The following is a 14,013-nucleotide window of genomic DNA, read 5'->3' as shown; positions in this document are numbered from 1 at the left end:
TTGTTAAGTATTCATAATTAGGTAAAGTTCTCTATATTTTTGTGTAGTTTAAATCACCATAATGTGGGTGAGTACATGAAAGGACAATAAAATTTGTAAGACGTAATCACTTTAATTTAAGACCAGCAAAGAACAAATTATAGAATGGTTACGTTTTAGCATTGTAAGCTGGACGCGTTTGTGTTTCATGTCGTTGACCTCCTCATCCACAATCTTATTAAAAATAAGGTGTTTCTCTGCATGTCCATTCGGTACCATACAGAAATACGTTATGTCATTGAACATGTTTCTGAGAACGTTAGGGTTCTCGAGATACCCATTGAACACTAAACTTTTTAATTTTGAACATCTTCTAATTGTCATCAGCAGGATGTCGTCCAGAATTTCTGCCTCATTCTTGATATGTAGATCCATTGTTTCTGGAAATTACGTCGTTATATTTTAGAATGTCATTCTATGAATCACAACCAAGCGTCCGATGGTAGTTTGTAACTAACAAATTTAGGGTTTTTCGAAAGTTGCATCTGCCCCCTTTGTCCAAAACCCTAGGCAGCACGAGTGATAACGATACTATCGGTATAGACTGTTTAAGATATAGTCTCAGCTCACCGTAGTGGTAGACATTTCCTTGAAGAGAACAATCTTTGACATGGACAGATCAGTGGAGACTTACTTATGATTAATGTAACTTTAAGATTGGGACATGCACTACATAGTAGGCACCATTGTTCATCGTCAATGATGTGGTCATTCCACGATGTTTCTTTGAGAATAATTTCCAAATTTTCCAGATATCGGTTTCTGCTGGTTAGGATCGAATCTATCAGCTGGCACGATAGAATAAAGTAATCCAATTTAAATGTTTTCAAATAGGAAAGTTGCTCGATACAGCTCCTAAAATAGATGGAATCAAAGGAAGATTGACAGTAGTAGCAACTACGAATGTCAAGATTGATAATGGAAGATCTGGAACCCAGACACGAAGTCAACAACTTCATGTAATTAGCACTATGCATGCTAATATTGTCGAAAATTATCTTCTTAAGATTCACTTGATTCCTAAAATATTGCACTTAAATAGAGCCTTTTAGTTGATAGTACCCACTTGAGAAATCTCGATAGGTGATAGGTGACTTTTTGAAAGGAAATGAAATCAAACCAGTTGAAAATCCTCAAGCAAGTGATCTGGGTGAAGTTATCGTACAGAATAAGAAAAAATCTCACAGCTCTTTTAGTCAACTCTTTATACTTGGCGGGGGTCCATTTATGGTTCCTGTGGGGAACGGCCCACCCAAATTCTAGATTCTTGATATGCTTGCAATAATCCCTCAACAAAAGCACCGTGCTGGGTTCTGCAATCTTTCCGTTAGAGTTTTCGTGCTACATAAAAGGCTACTACCCATCAGGTCGGTATCTATGTGAACTATCATCGTTTTCCACAACATCACGTGGTCTAACCCGTCCCTCCAGCTGCTGCAAACCAGGGAACAGGAGAGGCGGTCTCTCCTCGATAGGTATGAGTATAAATGGGCCAGCAACTCCATAGGTAGACTTTCCCAATCTCCCATTTCGTCCGGACCGTAGAATAGGGTCTGGCATCGTCTGCTTTATCTATTTTGGGCTATGGGGGCTCCCTTAATCCTACGTTAATTTTATTTGTCAAATGCCAAAGCGCTTAAGTCTACTTTGATTGACATACGTTGCCAGGGATAGAAAAAATCAAAGAAAATACCTTTATTTAAAACATTTTACATTTACAACTATTACTAATTGTAAGTAACCGTTGCCAAAAATGTACGAATCTGCATGGGTGACAGGGTCACTTGTAGATCGGCGCCGACATCGCGGCGGACCTTCGGAGTGTCATTGGTGCTTCCTGGCCAGTGTAGCGGTTCGTACTCATCAATGGGGATATTTCCCGCCAATGTTGTTTCTGCTAGCTCGCTTATAGTAAAAGCGACGAACAAATCCTGCAATCGTTTTTTAGATAAATAAATTCATACTAAGTGTGTATTTACAGAAAGGTCGACAGTAACGTCCACAGATAAATTAGGATCGTCGTCTTTTTCCAGAACGTGCTCCAAACGAAGCAGAATTGTATTGTCTTTCCATGGTTCCAAAGTCAAAAGCTGTACATTGTCAGGCAGCGATGTTTTCAAATTGCTGAACTGGAGATTTACAAGTTGGTCTGAAACATCTTGGTTTGTAACGAAAACCCACGGCTGCAGAAACTTCCTTTGGACAACGTCGCGTTCAATTGCCGCCAACGATTTTTCACCTACAATTTTCTAAATTAATAGACACCCTTCAAGACTATAAACCCACCATTTCCGCTGCTGGGGCCCACTACTAGATAGTGTTTTCCACGTATCACAATTCCATGGTCATATTCTTGTTCATCCAGACCGAAAGCGTCACTGGTACTAATTGCCCTATGAACCATCAATTCTAGTTGTCCGTCTTCAATACTCGACCCTCCTTGTGACCGATCATTTAAAACAGCCACCTCCAAACCGCTGTCTTCATCTTTAATAGCAAGTTTGGACGTGATTGGGTAGTAATTTCCAGAAACAGGTTGTTCGTCGGTGTATTCGTAATCCGGACGATAGTTCCTAACTCGTTTCAAGGTTTCACGACCATTTGAATCAGTGTAAAAGGCGCCTTCAGTATTTAAAGATGTGGTAAATCTTGAAATTACCTCCTTGCCACCGTCACTAAAAAAATTTGACCAGGGTTAGACATTCCTCGTTACAATTGAACTTTGTACTTAATATCTAGAGGTCCTATTATGTAGTCGAATTCTATGTGGCTGCTGTCGTGTTTATAAACTTTGATGGTTTGGTGTGCCCAGTCGCTAAATTCTTGCACTACTGCGGAGTAGATGTCGCCTTCCACAACTGAAGTGGTGACAGTGGAAGCGATTGTTTGAGGGTCGTTCGAAGCCGGAGTGAAAACATACGCTTGAGAGCCACCTCCACTCGTGTAATATAGGAAGTCTTGAGATATATCCAAGGTCACTCCATTCATCGTTACAGATGTTAATAACCCGGTGGTTTCATCGACTTCAAAAGAAGTGTCTTCATTTCCCACAGTCACTGATTTTATTTTTGCGGATTCTGTTTTTGCGAAAGTGTAAACTTTGTAGCCGAACGGTGGAAGATCTGTAGCTACAAATTCTAGGAAGAATGGCGACACAGCCTCGGGTATTATTTCACTGAAATCGATAACGGTGGGTTCCACTTGATAAATTACTTCTTGTCCTAGAACAGAAATATTTGCTTCTGTTTCTGTACAAGTGAACACTTACCTTCAGGGTCTACGATGCTCCAGGTTTCGGTATCTACAGGTACACTAATGGGGCTAGAGACAACTCTGCTTAGTGGATTATAAACGACAAGGGTGAACTGATCGGATTTTGTTTCAGGACAATAGCTAACATTAGCCAAAAGACACGATTTAAACTGTAGGTCGTTATCACCACTTCCAGTAATCAAATTTCTGGTGGAACATAAAATTAATCGGGTTAGATTTAGTCGAAATACAAGCTTACGACAAAATGGGGTCAACTGCGTCTGAAGTGTCACTTATGCCTTTATGGAGTAGACGATGGTAGTCGTGCGTGACGTCAATGAGTTCGGTCCCAGTGATTGCGTCATGATGTTGGAGAACGCCCATAGCTTCCTTCAGAGAATTAATTTCGACGTTGTCGTAGGGCACGTTTACCGCAGCTGCTAATTGTTTGGCAGTCTAAGTAATAACAATTCTAAGAAGGTTATCACGTAAGGTTAAATTATTACTTGTAGTAGAATATTTCCATCACGCACAAATCGTTTCGAGGCAGGTCTAGACGTAAAGTATCCTACAACCAAGTTACCCACTCCATCAGCATACGGGAAAAAGTCATCAGTTTTGATTTCTAGATTGTAGTCATTGGTTATAGCATAGTCATTTACTGCTTTAGCGTAACATGACGGTGTTGAATAGAACACTTTGATAGTCTTTCCTTGGAAAGTCTGCGGGAACAAATCAAAACCCCTAAAACGACAACCTTACTAATTTTAACTTTGCAACAAAACTGAGAACATACGCAATGAGTCTATCCGTATTAATATACGAATTCAAAGCAGCTTGATACCTGAAATCGTCACCCATAACCACTATAATATTGTTAGTAGGATATTTAGAAGCTTGTTCTCTAACAAAATTGGCAAAAGTTTCCACCCGGTTTTGATAATTGTAGTCCGGGCTCTCCGGGTCGTCAATAATAGGATCGTCATCGCAAACAATATCAAAGCAAAAACCTGGAGGAGCGCTGTAATGATTGTACAACACGGAAGTAAAAATATCTGCAGCATTCCCCAAACTGCTGCTGCCTCGCCAAAGTAGATCCCCTGATTTCTTACTCAGTCTGTTAATCTTATCTCTGTAATCCAACCGGGCGAAGTAAAGACTGTCAAAACCTAACTGTGCTGAAATGGATGCTTGCTCACGACTGTGACCAAACGGATCGATTTGCCAACCAACTCGCGGTCTGGAACACTTCCCTAAACGATCTTCCAAGTAGCGCAGTCCGAGCGTGTACTGGTCTATCGTGTACTGATAATTCACAGCAGCTTCGTCATTCATGCTCCAGGCGCCATTGATGATTTCGAACTGTCCATTGTTGACGAGATTTATAACGTCTTGTCGGACGGAGTCTTTCTGCTGGTCCCACCATTTCTTGAAGAAGGCGGTTTCGACTTGCACGAAACGTCGTTCTGGGTTGAGTTTGAGGGCCACAATGACTGAACTTATTACGTTTTGGACATCTTGAAAATAGTACTGGTCAAAAGTTTTGAGCCAACCGACATCGTCGTGGGAATGAGGGACTACGTGCACGTTTAAAGTGGCGGGGTCTGAGAGTGGACAAGCCTAAACGAAGGGTTAATTTAGCGGATAACACTAAAGGTAAGTAGCTTACGTCGTAACCACAAGTGGGTTCGTCATCCACAGGCTTTGACAGAACGCCCGATGCCACCAAGAAAAAGCACAATGTTGCAACCCACATCTTTTACTTGTCTGAATTAGAACTCGTAGTGTATAGGTAGATATAAACACTTAGTAACAATTTTTTGTTTGTTTATCAACAATACGTGTTGACCAGGTTCAAGTGTTTTGATTGAGACAAGTGAATTTTAAGACCTTAGTTTCAGTAGTTGGTAACAAGATTAAACAACACTTGAAACAAATTTAGAAATGAGTTTGATCATTCACCAATTGAAAGATAAGTATGAAGTGCTTTGATGCTTGTAGAAACTTTATTTATTACTGTTTATTTACAATATGCGGTTGACAACAATTTTAGCCAAAAATGTTCTTATTTGCATGGGTGTCAAAACGACCTTGAAATCGTCAACATCTGTCACTGTAGCAACGTTATCGGCACCTGGCCATTCCATTCTAACGTGTTCATCTAATAAAATGTTGCCGCCCAAAGTTGTTTCCACGAGTTCAGTTATAGTGAAAGTTGTAAATAAGTCCTAAAATTTCTCCATTAAATTTGTTCTTAAATCACATCCAAACTTACCGAAAGATCAACAGTAACTTCCTGGGACAGCGTTTCATCTTCACCTTTTTCAAAAATGTGTTCTAGACGTAAAAGTACCACGTCATCGTTCCATGGTTCCAGCGTTAGAATCTGCACGTTGTCACTTAGTGGCTGTTTTAAGGCGCTGAATTGTAGATTTTTCAGACGTGAAGATACTTCCTGATTTGTAACGAATGGCCAAGGAGCCAAAAGTTTCCTCTGAGCAACATCTCGTTGGACTGCAGCTAGAGATCTTTCTCCTACAAAATTCATACAGAACAAATCTTCAAAATTAGTTTGATGGTACCATCTCCAGTGGTGGGACCTAGAACTAAGTAATGTTTGCCACGTATTATTACCCCTTGGCCATATTCTTGATCATTAATGCTGTCACCAACGTTGCGATGACTTCTTTTGAAATCGTTATGAGGACACGCTCTTTGAATCTAAAGTAAAATCTTAGATAAAGTAGGTAAATAATTTTAGATAGTATTACCATTATTTCTACTTGTCCATCTTCCAAACTGGTACCTCCTTGTGACCGGTCGGTCAAAATAGCAAGTTCTAAACCTTGTTCTTCATCTTTGAGTACTATTCTAGAAGTGACGGGGTGGTAATTACCGGCAATCGGTTCTTCGTTGGTGTAGTCAAATGTCGGTCTGTAGTTTCTTGTGCGTTTTAACATTTCACGACCATTAGAGTCTGTGTAAAAGTTACCGTCGGTTTGGAGTGGCGTTGTAAATAACGAAACCACTTCTTTACCCACTTCTTCGCCTGTTTCGTCTCTACAAATAGTTTGTTTTGATAGATTTACACCCCTTTACAAATTTGTGAGTACCTGACATCTATGGGACCAACAATCCATTCCACTTCAATATGGCTATTGTCATTGTTATAAACCTTGATGATTTGTTTGGCCCAACTTGCGAACTCTTGGATTACACCCTGATAAACGCTCCCTGAAATTGGGGTAATCTTGACACTATTTGCAGTAACCCTATATTTTTCGTTCACTAATGGAACAAAAATGTAAGCGCCTGAGTAGCTTCCACTTTTGTAATAGTACAGATCTTGGGAAATTTCCATGGTGACTCCATTCATAGTAATGGACTTAAGCAAGCCTGAAGCTTCGTCAATTTCAAAGCTGGTATTTTCATTTCCATAAAATAATGTAGAAGGCTTTACTGCAGTTTGTTCGAATGTATAGATCTTAAATCCTAAAGGAGGCAAGTCTTCTGCTATGAAACTCAAAGTGTATGGAGACGTAGGTACGTTAGTTACGTAACTGAAGTCGATTATGGTCGGCTCAACTTGGTAATCAATTTGGTTTCCTAATATGAGTATTTACAAAAAGTGTGTCAAATTAGCCAAAATAGTGTTACCATTGGGGTCTAGGATGGTCCACGACTGGGCACTTACGGGTAAGTCAATGGGACTCGATACAACCCGACTTAATGGATTGTAAACTGCAACCGTGAACCGAATGGATCTTGACGCGCTGCAAGAACTAATGTTAGACAGCAGACACGTTTCGAACTGAAAACTGTCGTCGGGGATGCCACTGATCAAGGTGCTAAAAATTATAAATTAAATCGCGAGAACTAAAACCGTCTGATTTACTTACGACAAGAGTGGATCGATTGCTTTATTTGCTTTTTCTAGCGAATCATAAAGCATCCGATGGTAATCTTTGAGAACATCTTGTTTCTCAGTGCCGGTTATAGCATCATGGTGCTGTATAATTCCCATGGCTTCTTTCAAAGGAGTAATATCGTTTTCATAGGGCTGGTTACTAACAGCCGCCAGTTGTTTAGAAAGTTGAAGAAAATTGTTGCCTTGACGTTCAAATCTTTTCGTCGAGGGTCTAGAAGTATAAAATCCACTCCAGTAACCGTAACCGTCTGTGGCATAAGGAAGAAAATCGTCGGTTTTGACATCCAAGTAATAGTTGTTGTTGTTAGCAAATTCGTTTACAGCTTTGGTGTAACACGACGGTGTTGAATAGAAAACTTTAATTGTTTTTCCGTCGACGGTTTGTGGAAATCGTTCAAATCCTCTGAAAAATGTATGATTGTGCATATAATTAGAACAAAGGTTTGTTGTCTTACTGGATGAGTCTGTCGATGTTAATGTAATTGGTAAAGGCCGCCTGATACCGAACATCGTCTCCCATGGGTACTAAAATGTTATTACTAGGAAAACCGGATGCTTGCCCGCGTACATATTCGGCAAACTCGTTGACCTGTAACACCTCTAATTACAAACAAATTGCTATCTTTATCAAAATTTACCCTTCTCTCCAAATTATAGTCTGGGCTCTCTTCGTCGTCAATGATCGGCTCATCTTGACAAACAATATCGAAACAAAAACCAGAGGGAAAACTGTACGTATCTCGATAGAACACGGATGTGAAGATGTATGAGGAATCTAAACTCTGACTACCTTTCCACAACAAATCGGCAGTTTTGTCATTAAGCCTCTTCTGCCTGTCACGATAGTCCAATCGCATGAAAAACAAGCTATCAAACCCTAATTGTGCAGAAATAGACGCCTGTTCACGACTGTGACCAAACGTATCTATTTGCCATCCAACCCTGGGTCGTGCGCAAGCACCCAGCGTATCTTCCAAGAACCTCAAACCGAGTGTGTATTGGTCTATGGTAGATTGATAGTTAACGGCAGCTTCGTCATTCATGCTCCACCCTCCGTTAATAATCTCGAACTGTCCACTATTCAGCAGTTCGAGGACATCTTGTTTCGTTGAATCAGACTGTTTATCCCACCACCGTTTGAAGTAAGCAGTTTCTACTTGGATAAAAGTACGGTTCGTGTTTTGTTTCAAAGCACCAATGACTGAACCGATGACATTTTGTACGTCTTCAAAGTAATACTTGTCGACGGTTTTAAGCCAGCCGAGATCGTCATGGGAGTGTGGTATAAGGTGGACATTGAGGGAGTCTGCATCGGCTTGAGGACATGACTAAAAAAAAATTATAATGGAAGTTTTAAGGAAATTTATACGTACTGTGTAGCCACAAGAAGGTTCATCAAAATGTAACGGGGTAGAGGACACCCTCAAAACCAAAAAAACGAAAAGGAATAGTGAGCGCATTCTTGATTCACCGATAAAGTTATTTACACAGTGAAAAGTGCGCCTAAACAATCATACTTAAAAACTAACCTTATCAGTATGATTACGATCGGACTGTCTGAGTTGTTTACTAACTTTAAATAAATAGAGAGAATCTGCTTAGTAATAATTTCATTCACATAAAAAAAAAACTTCGTACAACTTGTGAAAAAAAAAATAAAAAGAAGTATTTGCAGACCCAAGTGATACAATCACTAGAGGACCAAAAATGTACATGAAAAGAAACAAATGTCTGGCACCATGGAAACGAGGAAAATCTGATTATTTTTTTGCAAAAAGACAATTGATTGATTTATATACAAATTTTTATTCAGCTATTATTAGATTATTGTTGTACTAAAAAAAATCATTCTGTTAGTCAATATTTTATTGGTATGACAAGCTATGGCACACAAGTTATTATGTGTAGGTTATTTTGGCCAAAAAGGTTCGAATCTGCATCGGCGCCAAAGTTATGGTCAGGTCAGCAACATCCCGTTTGATTGGAGATACCTTATCATTAGAAGCACTTCCAGGCCACTGCAATCTCACATTTTCTTCGAGCAGCATATTAGCTCCTAATGTTGTTTCTTGTAATTCTGTTATGGTGAATAGCGTAAACAGCTCCTGCAGAATACAAACATCAAAGATTGTCATTAATATATAAAAATAATTACCGAAACATCTACAGTCACTTCTTGGGACAAGTTTTCATCTTCACCCTTCTCTAAAGTGTGCTCCAGTCTCAACAGCACAGTTCCATCATCCCACGGTTCCAAAGTCAAAATGTTGACGTTATCAGGCACGTCACTTCTCAATCCACTAAATTGTAGCGTGTTGAGGCTTCCAGATACATCTTTACTAGTGACGAAAGACCACGCTTGCACACTCTTTCGCTGGGCTACGTCTCTTTCAATAGCAGCCAATGATTTCTCTCCTTAAAATTTAACCAAAAATGTTACGCAAATATGATAAACAAGATCAAAAATTACCGTTTCCAGAAGTAGGGCCAACGACCAAGAAATGTTTACCCCTGATTCGGTTACCAGTTCCGTATTCTTGTTCATTCAAATTTTCTCCTACACCTCTGCCATCGTCGTGTTGACAAGCTCGGTGTACCATGAGTTCAATTTCGCCATCGTTGATGCTAGCACCTCCTTCCGACCGGTCTGTTATAATAGCCAATTCTATGTCTTGGCTGGCATCCCGTACAACGATTCTAGTGGTTACAGGGTAATAATTACCGGAAATTGGCTCTTGATCGCTATAGTCGTAGTCGGGTCGTGAGTTTCTTGTTCTTTTCAAGAGTTCGCGACCGTTTGAGTCGGTATAGAATTCTCCGTTAGTCGCCAAGGAAGTGGTGAATTTACTGATCACCTCTTTTCCAACTCCATCACTTATATCTAGCGGACCAATTATCCAGTCAAACTCGATGAAACTTCTGTCGTCGTTGTAAACTTTAATAAATTGCTTTCCCCAACTACCAAAGTCTTGTAAGACTCCTTGTGAAACACTACCGGTTACAAGAGTTGTACTGATGGGTCCGTTTGCAATTCTTGATATTTGATCATGTACTGGGACAAAAATGTAAGCACCTGAACTATCCTGACTCGAATAGTATTGAAAATCTTGCGTTATTTCTAATCTCACACCGTTCATAGTCACAGCTTGTAATAAACCTGTTTCCTCACTAATTTCAAAACTGGTGTCCTTGAAAAAACAAACTTGAAGTGTCACATTTTTAGGTTTTGTATACTTACATCGTACCCCACCAACACGCGTGGATTAGGCGGTTTTTTAATTTTGTGTTGTAAAGCATTCGCTTCTACCCGGTAGACTTTGAAACCCATTGCTGGTACGTCTTTTGCACTAAACTGAATAGTAGTTTTTGAAGTTTGAGCGTCATCCACGTAACTGAAATCAGTTAGTGAATTTTCAATTTGGTAATCAACTGTGTTGTCATCCGGGTCCAAAATGTGCCAGTTTGTCTTGTCGTATGTTGGAAGGCTAATGGGAGCCGTCACTTTGTGGCTCAAGGGGTTGTAAACTACCACAGTAAACTTGTCGCCTTGAGTTTGACTGCAAGCGCTTACATTGGCCGTGAGGCAAGAGTCAAATTCGAAGTTCTCGTCGGTTCCACTAATCAAAGTTCTGAAAAATAAAGTTATATTTGTAATGGTTACAACCTGACTGAACAACTGCGATAAATAAGTTGAAAATTCATTTGTAAACAAGGCCACGGCTTTTCTATAACTCTTAAAATAATGGCAGATGTTCTACTTTGGCGACTAAATAGAAAGCAGTGGCATTTTTCCTAAATACCTATAGTTTATCGTACAGCGAGCTCGTTTGTGTGACGTAGCGCAGCTACTTTTTTGTGTGACAGAGATGGCTACCGAACAAGAGACTGTTTAGTGGGTTCTATATTTGTTTCTCTTAGTAGAATTTAGCCGTTATTATGTAAAGTAGTAATACTTACGACAAAATTTGTCCAGCTTCATCATTGACATTTTTTACTGCCTTACTTAGAAGGAAATGATAGTTATTGGCCACATGCTGTTTTTCGGTGCCTGTAATGGCATCATGATGTTGCATAACACCCATGATTTCCTTCAAAGAATTTATAGCTGCATTATCGTATGATTCTTGTGCATCAACAGCCAGTTGTTTTGCAACCTATAAATCATTAGGAATCATTTATTGGCAATTTATACATCGTAAAACATAATACTTGTAATAAAGTGTTCCCTTGACGTTCGAAGTGTTTAGAAGCCGCTCTTGAGGTGAAGTATCCAGTCCAGTAGGTATTAGGATTGTCAGCATAAGGAAAAAAGTCGTCAGTTTTCAATTCTAGATTGGAATTATTAGCAATCACATAGTCGTTTACAGCTTTAGTATAACATGATGGCGTGGAATAAAACAATTTGATCCGTTTGTCTTGATAAGTGTGTTCGAACTCCTCAAAACCCCTACAATTTAACCAAACCCATAACAAACATTACAACATAAAACAAACCTTACTTGATAAGCAAATCAAGATTCATATATTGGATCATTGCTGCCTGGTAGCGGAAATCATCCCCCATAGTAACTAAAATATTATTAGTGGGATAGTACTTAGCTTGAGTTTTTAAGTAATTGGCTAGATTTTTTACTCGAGTTTCTAAGTTATAGTCAGGGCTTTCTTCATCATCGATGATAACTTGATCGTTGCATGCGATATCGAAACAAAAACCTCCTGGGTTACTATAGCGATTGTATAAAACCGAAGTGAAGATGTCTGACGCGTTACCCAAGTTCGCACTTCCTCTCCATAGCAACTCCATTGCTTTGTCATGCAGTCGACGGTTGTGGTCTCTGAAGTCTAAGCGGCCGAAGAACATACTGTCGAAGCCCATTTGTGCAGAAATGGATGCTTGTTCCCGACTGTGACCGAAGGGATCGATTTGCCACGCAACTTTGGGGCGGGCGCATTTTCCTAAGTTGTCTTGTATGAAACGGAGACCTACATTGGTGTGAAGTAAGTAAAAACAAAAATAATGAACAAGTTCTTACCAAGAGTAAATTGGTCGATGGTCGACTGGTAGTGGACAGCCGCTTCGTCGTTCATACTCCATGCAGCGTTGATGAATTCCAGTTGACCGTTGTTTACCAAGTTCTGGACAGTTTGTTTGACGCGGTCGCTTTGTTGTACCCACCATTTTTTGAAGAAAGCTGTTTCTACTTGGACGAATCTAAAGACGAATTATATTACAGACGGATAGTGTAGTAGGTACACAATAAATCTGTTTATAATTCAAGAATAAGCCCCTTTTTAATTTGGTGTGTAAAAAAAGTGGTGAATTTCTGTATTTCATTAACGACTAGAAGAAGGTGTAAGTATGTAAGACGTCGGATTAAGCCCGGATTTTTGAAAGAGAACGTGGGTTCGAATCCCACACCTGACAGATTTTTTCCCAGGTCTAGACGCATGTCAGCAGCCATATTTTGCTTAGATCATGCCGCCTGCGAATTTTTTTAGGGTCATTCTTGATTGCAAAATTTGTGAAATAAAATTCTATTTAATGGGTTTATAAACAAGAATTCATTCAAATTCAATCGCACATATCATTCTTACCTTCTGTCAGGATTTTGGTTCAAGGCATTAACCACAGAACTAAGTATGTTCTGTACATCTGAAATTGAACACAAAGAAAAATGTAAAAATAATGTGTTTTAACTATTACCACTAAAACTTTTAAGATTTTCTCGTGATTAAAAATTTATAAAAGAAAAAACCAGAAGAAGATAACAAAACAATTGTGTCATGTTCTGTTTATCACAATTCTATCAAATTTTTCAATGACTCTTCTTTTTTCATGATAAAATTTCAATTAAAAAAAATTCTAATACCTTGGAAATAATATTCGTCTACAGTTTTGAGCCATCCAACGTCATCGTGCGAATGAGAAATAAGGTGCACATTCAAAGTATCCACTCCTACAATCGGACAAGCCTGTCAAAGCGGTAGAAAATTTTCGAAGGTAGTTTCAACATTGTATATTTACCTCATAGCCGCACACTGGATCCTCGTCAACTACAGGTTTACCACCAGCGTTTAACACACAAACGGTGCAAATTAAGAGCACCGCCAACATCATTTTGCAACAATAAAACAACCAATTTTTTGTAGGTTTATTGTTAAAACTTTACACCTAGTAACAATTTAGATATCTCTAGCTTATCGCTTAAAGTATGCATGTTCAAGTGTACACAAACAATTAATTCTTTTGGATCTCTATCAACAAGTTCGGATTTAAAAAAATGAAAATTGTGAAAATCAACGAGGCTAGCAACACAATTACAACACAGGTTGTCTGTTGGTACAAAGGTTTTTTGTTAAGTAAATATATCCGATACGAAAATATGAGTTCAATTGAAATAGAAACAGAAAAACTAAATTTGATTTTTGAATGCCACTGTTCTGCTGCAAGAAATCTGAACAAAATGGTACCGACTAAGTAATCGTAGTCGAGTCCATCGGAAGAATGGCCATTTTTATGTTTTCTCGACGTTTCATGACCCCTAGAGTACGAAAAAAGTGGTTTCACATTTCCATTTGTTTGTCTGTCTGGCGTCTGTATCCATTTTTATTAGACACGTAATCTGCGAAACTACCGGACCGATTGTTGTCAAATTTTGTGTGATTGTATATAACCAATATATATATTTTATTAATTGCGCTTGTGCGGACCACGATACCTTGCAATTTGTGTGTATATACAGGTTATCGCAAAACAAAAATCACAAAATCAAATTTTATAATCTTTCAGTGAG

The 14,013-nt window shown here is 39.0% G+C and overlaps 4 protein-coding genes across 4 annotated transcripts; all 4 read right to left on the bottom strand.

Moving 5' to 3' along the window:
• Positions 1–77: 77 nt before the first annotated feature.
• On the bottom strand, positions 78–1,674 carry LOC135127985 (F-box only protein 39-like). Its single transcript, XM_064054741.1, has 5 exons — positions 1,400–1,674; positions 1,106–1,352; positions 674–1,059; positions 469–627; positions 78–419 (listed from the first exon to the last, which is right to left on the bottom strand). The coding sequence occupies exons 1-5, from the start codon at positions 1,566–1,568 to the stop codon at positions 112–114; spliced, it is 1,269 nt and encodes a 422-aa protein (XP_063910811.1). The 5' UTR covers positions 1,569–1,674; the 3' UTR covers positions 78–111.
• A 45-nt stretch (positions 1,675–1,719) lies between these two features.
• Positions 1,720–5,113, bottom strand: LOC135128420 (lysosomal alpha-mannosidase-like). Its single transcript, XM_064055324.1, has 9 exons — positions 4,961–5,113; positions 4,088–4,911; positions 3,798–4,035; positions 3,551–3,747; positions 3,308–3,498; positions 2,768–3,260; positions 2,326–2,714; positions 2,019–2,278; positions 1,720–1,970 (listed from the first exon to the last, which is right to left on the bottom strand). The coding sequence occupies exons 1-9, from the start codon at positions 5,045–5,047 to the stop codon at positions 1,767–1,769; spliced, it is 2,883 nt and encodes a 960-aa protein (XP_063911394.1). The 5' UTR covers positions 5,048–5,113; the 3' UTR covers positions 1,720–1,766.
• Positions 5,114–5,270: 157 nt separating this feature from the next.
• Positions 5,271–8,721, bottom strand: LOC135128419 (lysosomal alpha-mannosidase-like). Its single transcript, XM_064055323.1, has 10 exons — positions 8,593–8,721; positions 7,858–8,547; positions 7,675–7,808; positions 7,191–7,622; positions 6,949–7,139; positions 6,405–6,897; positions 6,063–6,351; positions 5,874–6,012; positions 5,567–5,826; positions 5,271–5,519 (listed from the first exon to the last, which is right to left on the bottom strand). The coding sequence occupies exons 1-10, from the start codon at positions 8,677–8,679 to the stop codon at positions 5,316–5,318; spliced, it is 2,919 nt and encodes a 972-aa protein (XP_063911393.1). The 5' UTR covers positions 8,680–8,721; the 3' UTR covers positions 5,271–5,315.
• A 284-nt stretch (positions 8,722–9,005) lies between these two features.
• Positions 9,006–13,381, bottom strand: LOC135128417 (lysosomal alpha-mannosidase-like). Its single transcript, XM_064055322.1, has 11 exons — positions 13,245–13,381; positions 13,090–13,192; positions 12,815–12,872; positions 12,253–12,431; positions 11,719–12,202; positions 11,429–11,666; positions 11,177–11,373; positions 10,458–10,848; positions 9,690–10,407; positions 9,375–9,634; positions 9,006–9,324 (listed from the first exon to the last, which is right to left on the bottom strand). Exons 1-11 carry the CDS (start codon positions 13,335–13,337, stop codon positions 9,118–9,120), a joined length of 2,928 nt encoding a protein of 975 aa, XP_063911392.1. The 5' UTR covers positions 13,338–13,381; the 3' UTR covers positions 9,006–9,117.
• Between the last annotated feature and the right edge of the window lie 632 nt (positions 13,382–14,013).

This window comes from Zophobas morio, unplaced genomic scaffold (assembly GCF_036711695.1).
Source record: "Zophobas morio isolate AGI-343-1 ecotype UQ-CSIRO unplaced genomic scaffold, CSIRO_AGI_Zmor_V1 ptg000012l, whole genome shotgun sequence".
Lineage (NCBI taxonomy): Eukaryota > Metazoa > Arthropoda > Insecta > Coleoptera > Tenebrionidae > Zophobas > Zophobas morio.
Note: the sequence above shows the minus strand (reverse complement) of the source record. Positions and strands in the feature narration are given on the sequence as shown.

Bases quoted from the DNA above. Each gene is read 5' to 3' on its own strand.
- LOC135127985 (XM_064054741.1), bottom strand. From the start codon at position 1,568: ATGGGAGATTGGGAAAGTCTACCTATGGAGTTGCTGGCCCATTTATAC. The intron at 628-673 runs GTAAGTCTCCAC...GTTCTCTTCAAG, and splicing joins TAAAGTTACATTAATCATAA to GAAATGTCTACCACTACGGT. The intron at 420-468 runs GTTGTGATTCAT...CGTAATTTCCAG, and splicing joins AAACTACCATCGGACGCTTG to AAACAATGGATCTACATATC.
- LOC135128420 (XM_064055324.1), bottom strand. From the start codon at position 5,047: ATGTGGGTTGCAACATTGTGCTTTTTCTTGGTGGCATCGGGCGTTCTG. The intron at 4,036-4,087 runs GTATGTTCTCAG...TTGTCGTTTTAG, and splicing joins AATACGGATAGACTCATTGC to GGGTTTTGATTTGTTCCCGC. The intron at 3,748-3,797 runs GTAATAATTTAA...GTTATTACTTAG, and splicing joins ATGGAAATATTCTACTACAA to ACTGCCAAACAATTAGCAGC.
- LOC135128419 (XM_064055323.1), bottom strand. From the start codon at position 8,679: ATGCGCTCACTATTCCTTTTCGTTTTTTTGGTTTTGAGGGTGTCCTCT. The intron at 6,013-6,062 runs GTAATACTATCT...ATTTTACTTTAG, and splicing joins ATGGACAAGTAGAAATAATG to ATTCAAAGAGCGTGTCCTCA. The intron at 5,827-5,873 runs GTACCATCAAAC...TGAATTTTGTAG, and splicing joins AGGTCCCACCACTGGAGATG to GAGAAAGATCTCTAGCTGCA.
- LOC135128417 (XM_064055322.1), bottom strand. From the start codon at position 13,337: ATGATGTTGGCGGTGCTCTTAATTTGCACCGTTTGTGTGTTAAACGCT. The intron at 10,849-11,176 runs GTAAGTATTACT...TTTATTTTTCAG, and splicing joins GAAGCTGGACAAATTTTGTC to AACTTTGATTAGTGGAACCG. The intron at 9,635-9,689 runs GTAATTTTTGAT...TTAAATTTTAAG, and splicing joins TGGCCCTACTTCTGGAAACG to GAGAGAAATCATTGGCTGCT.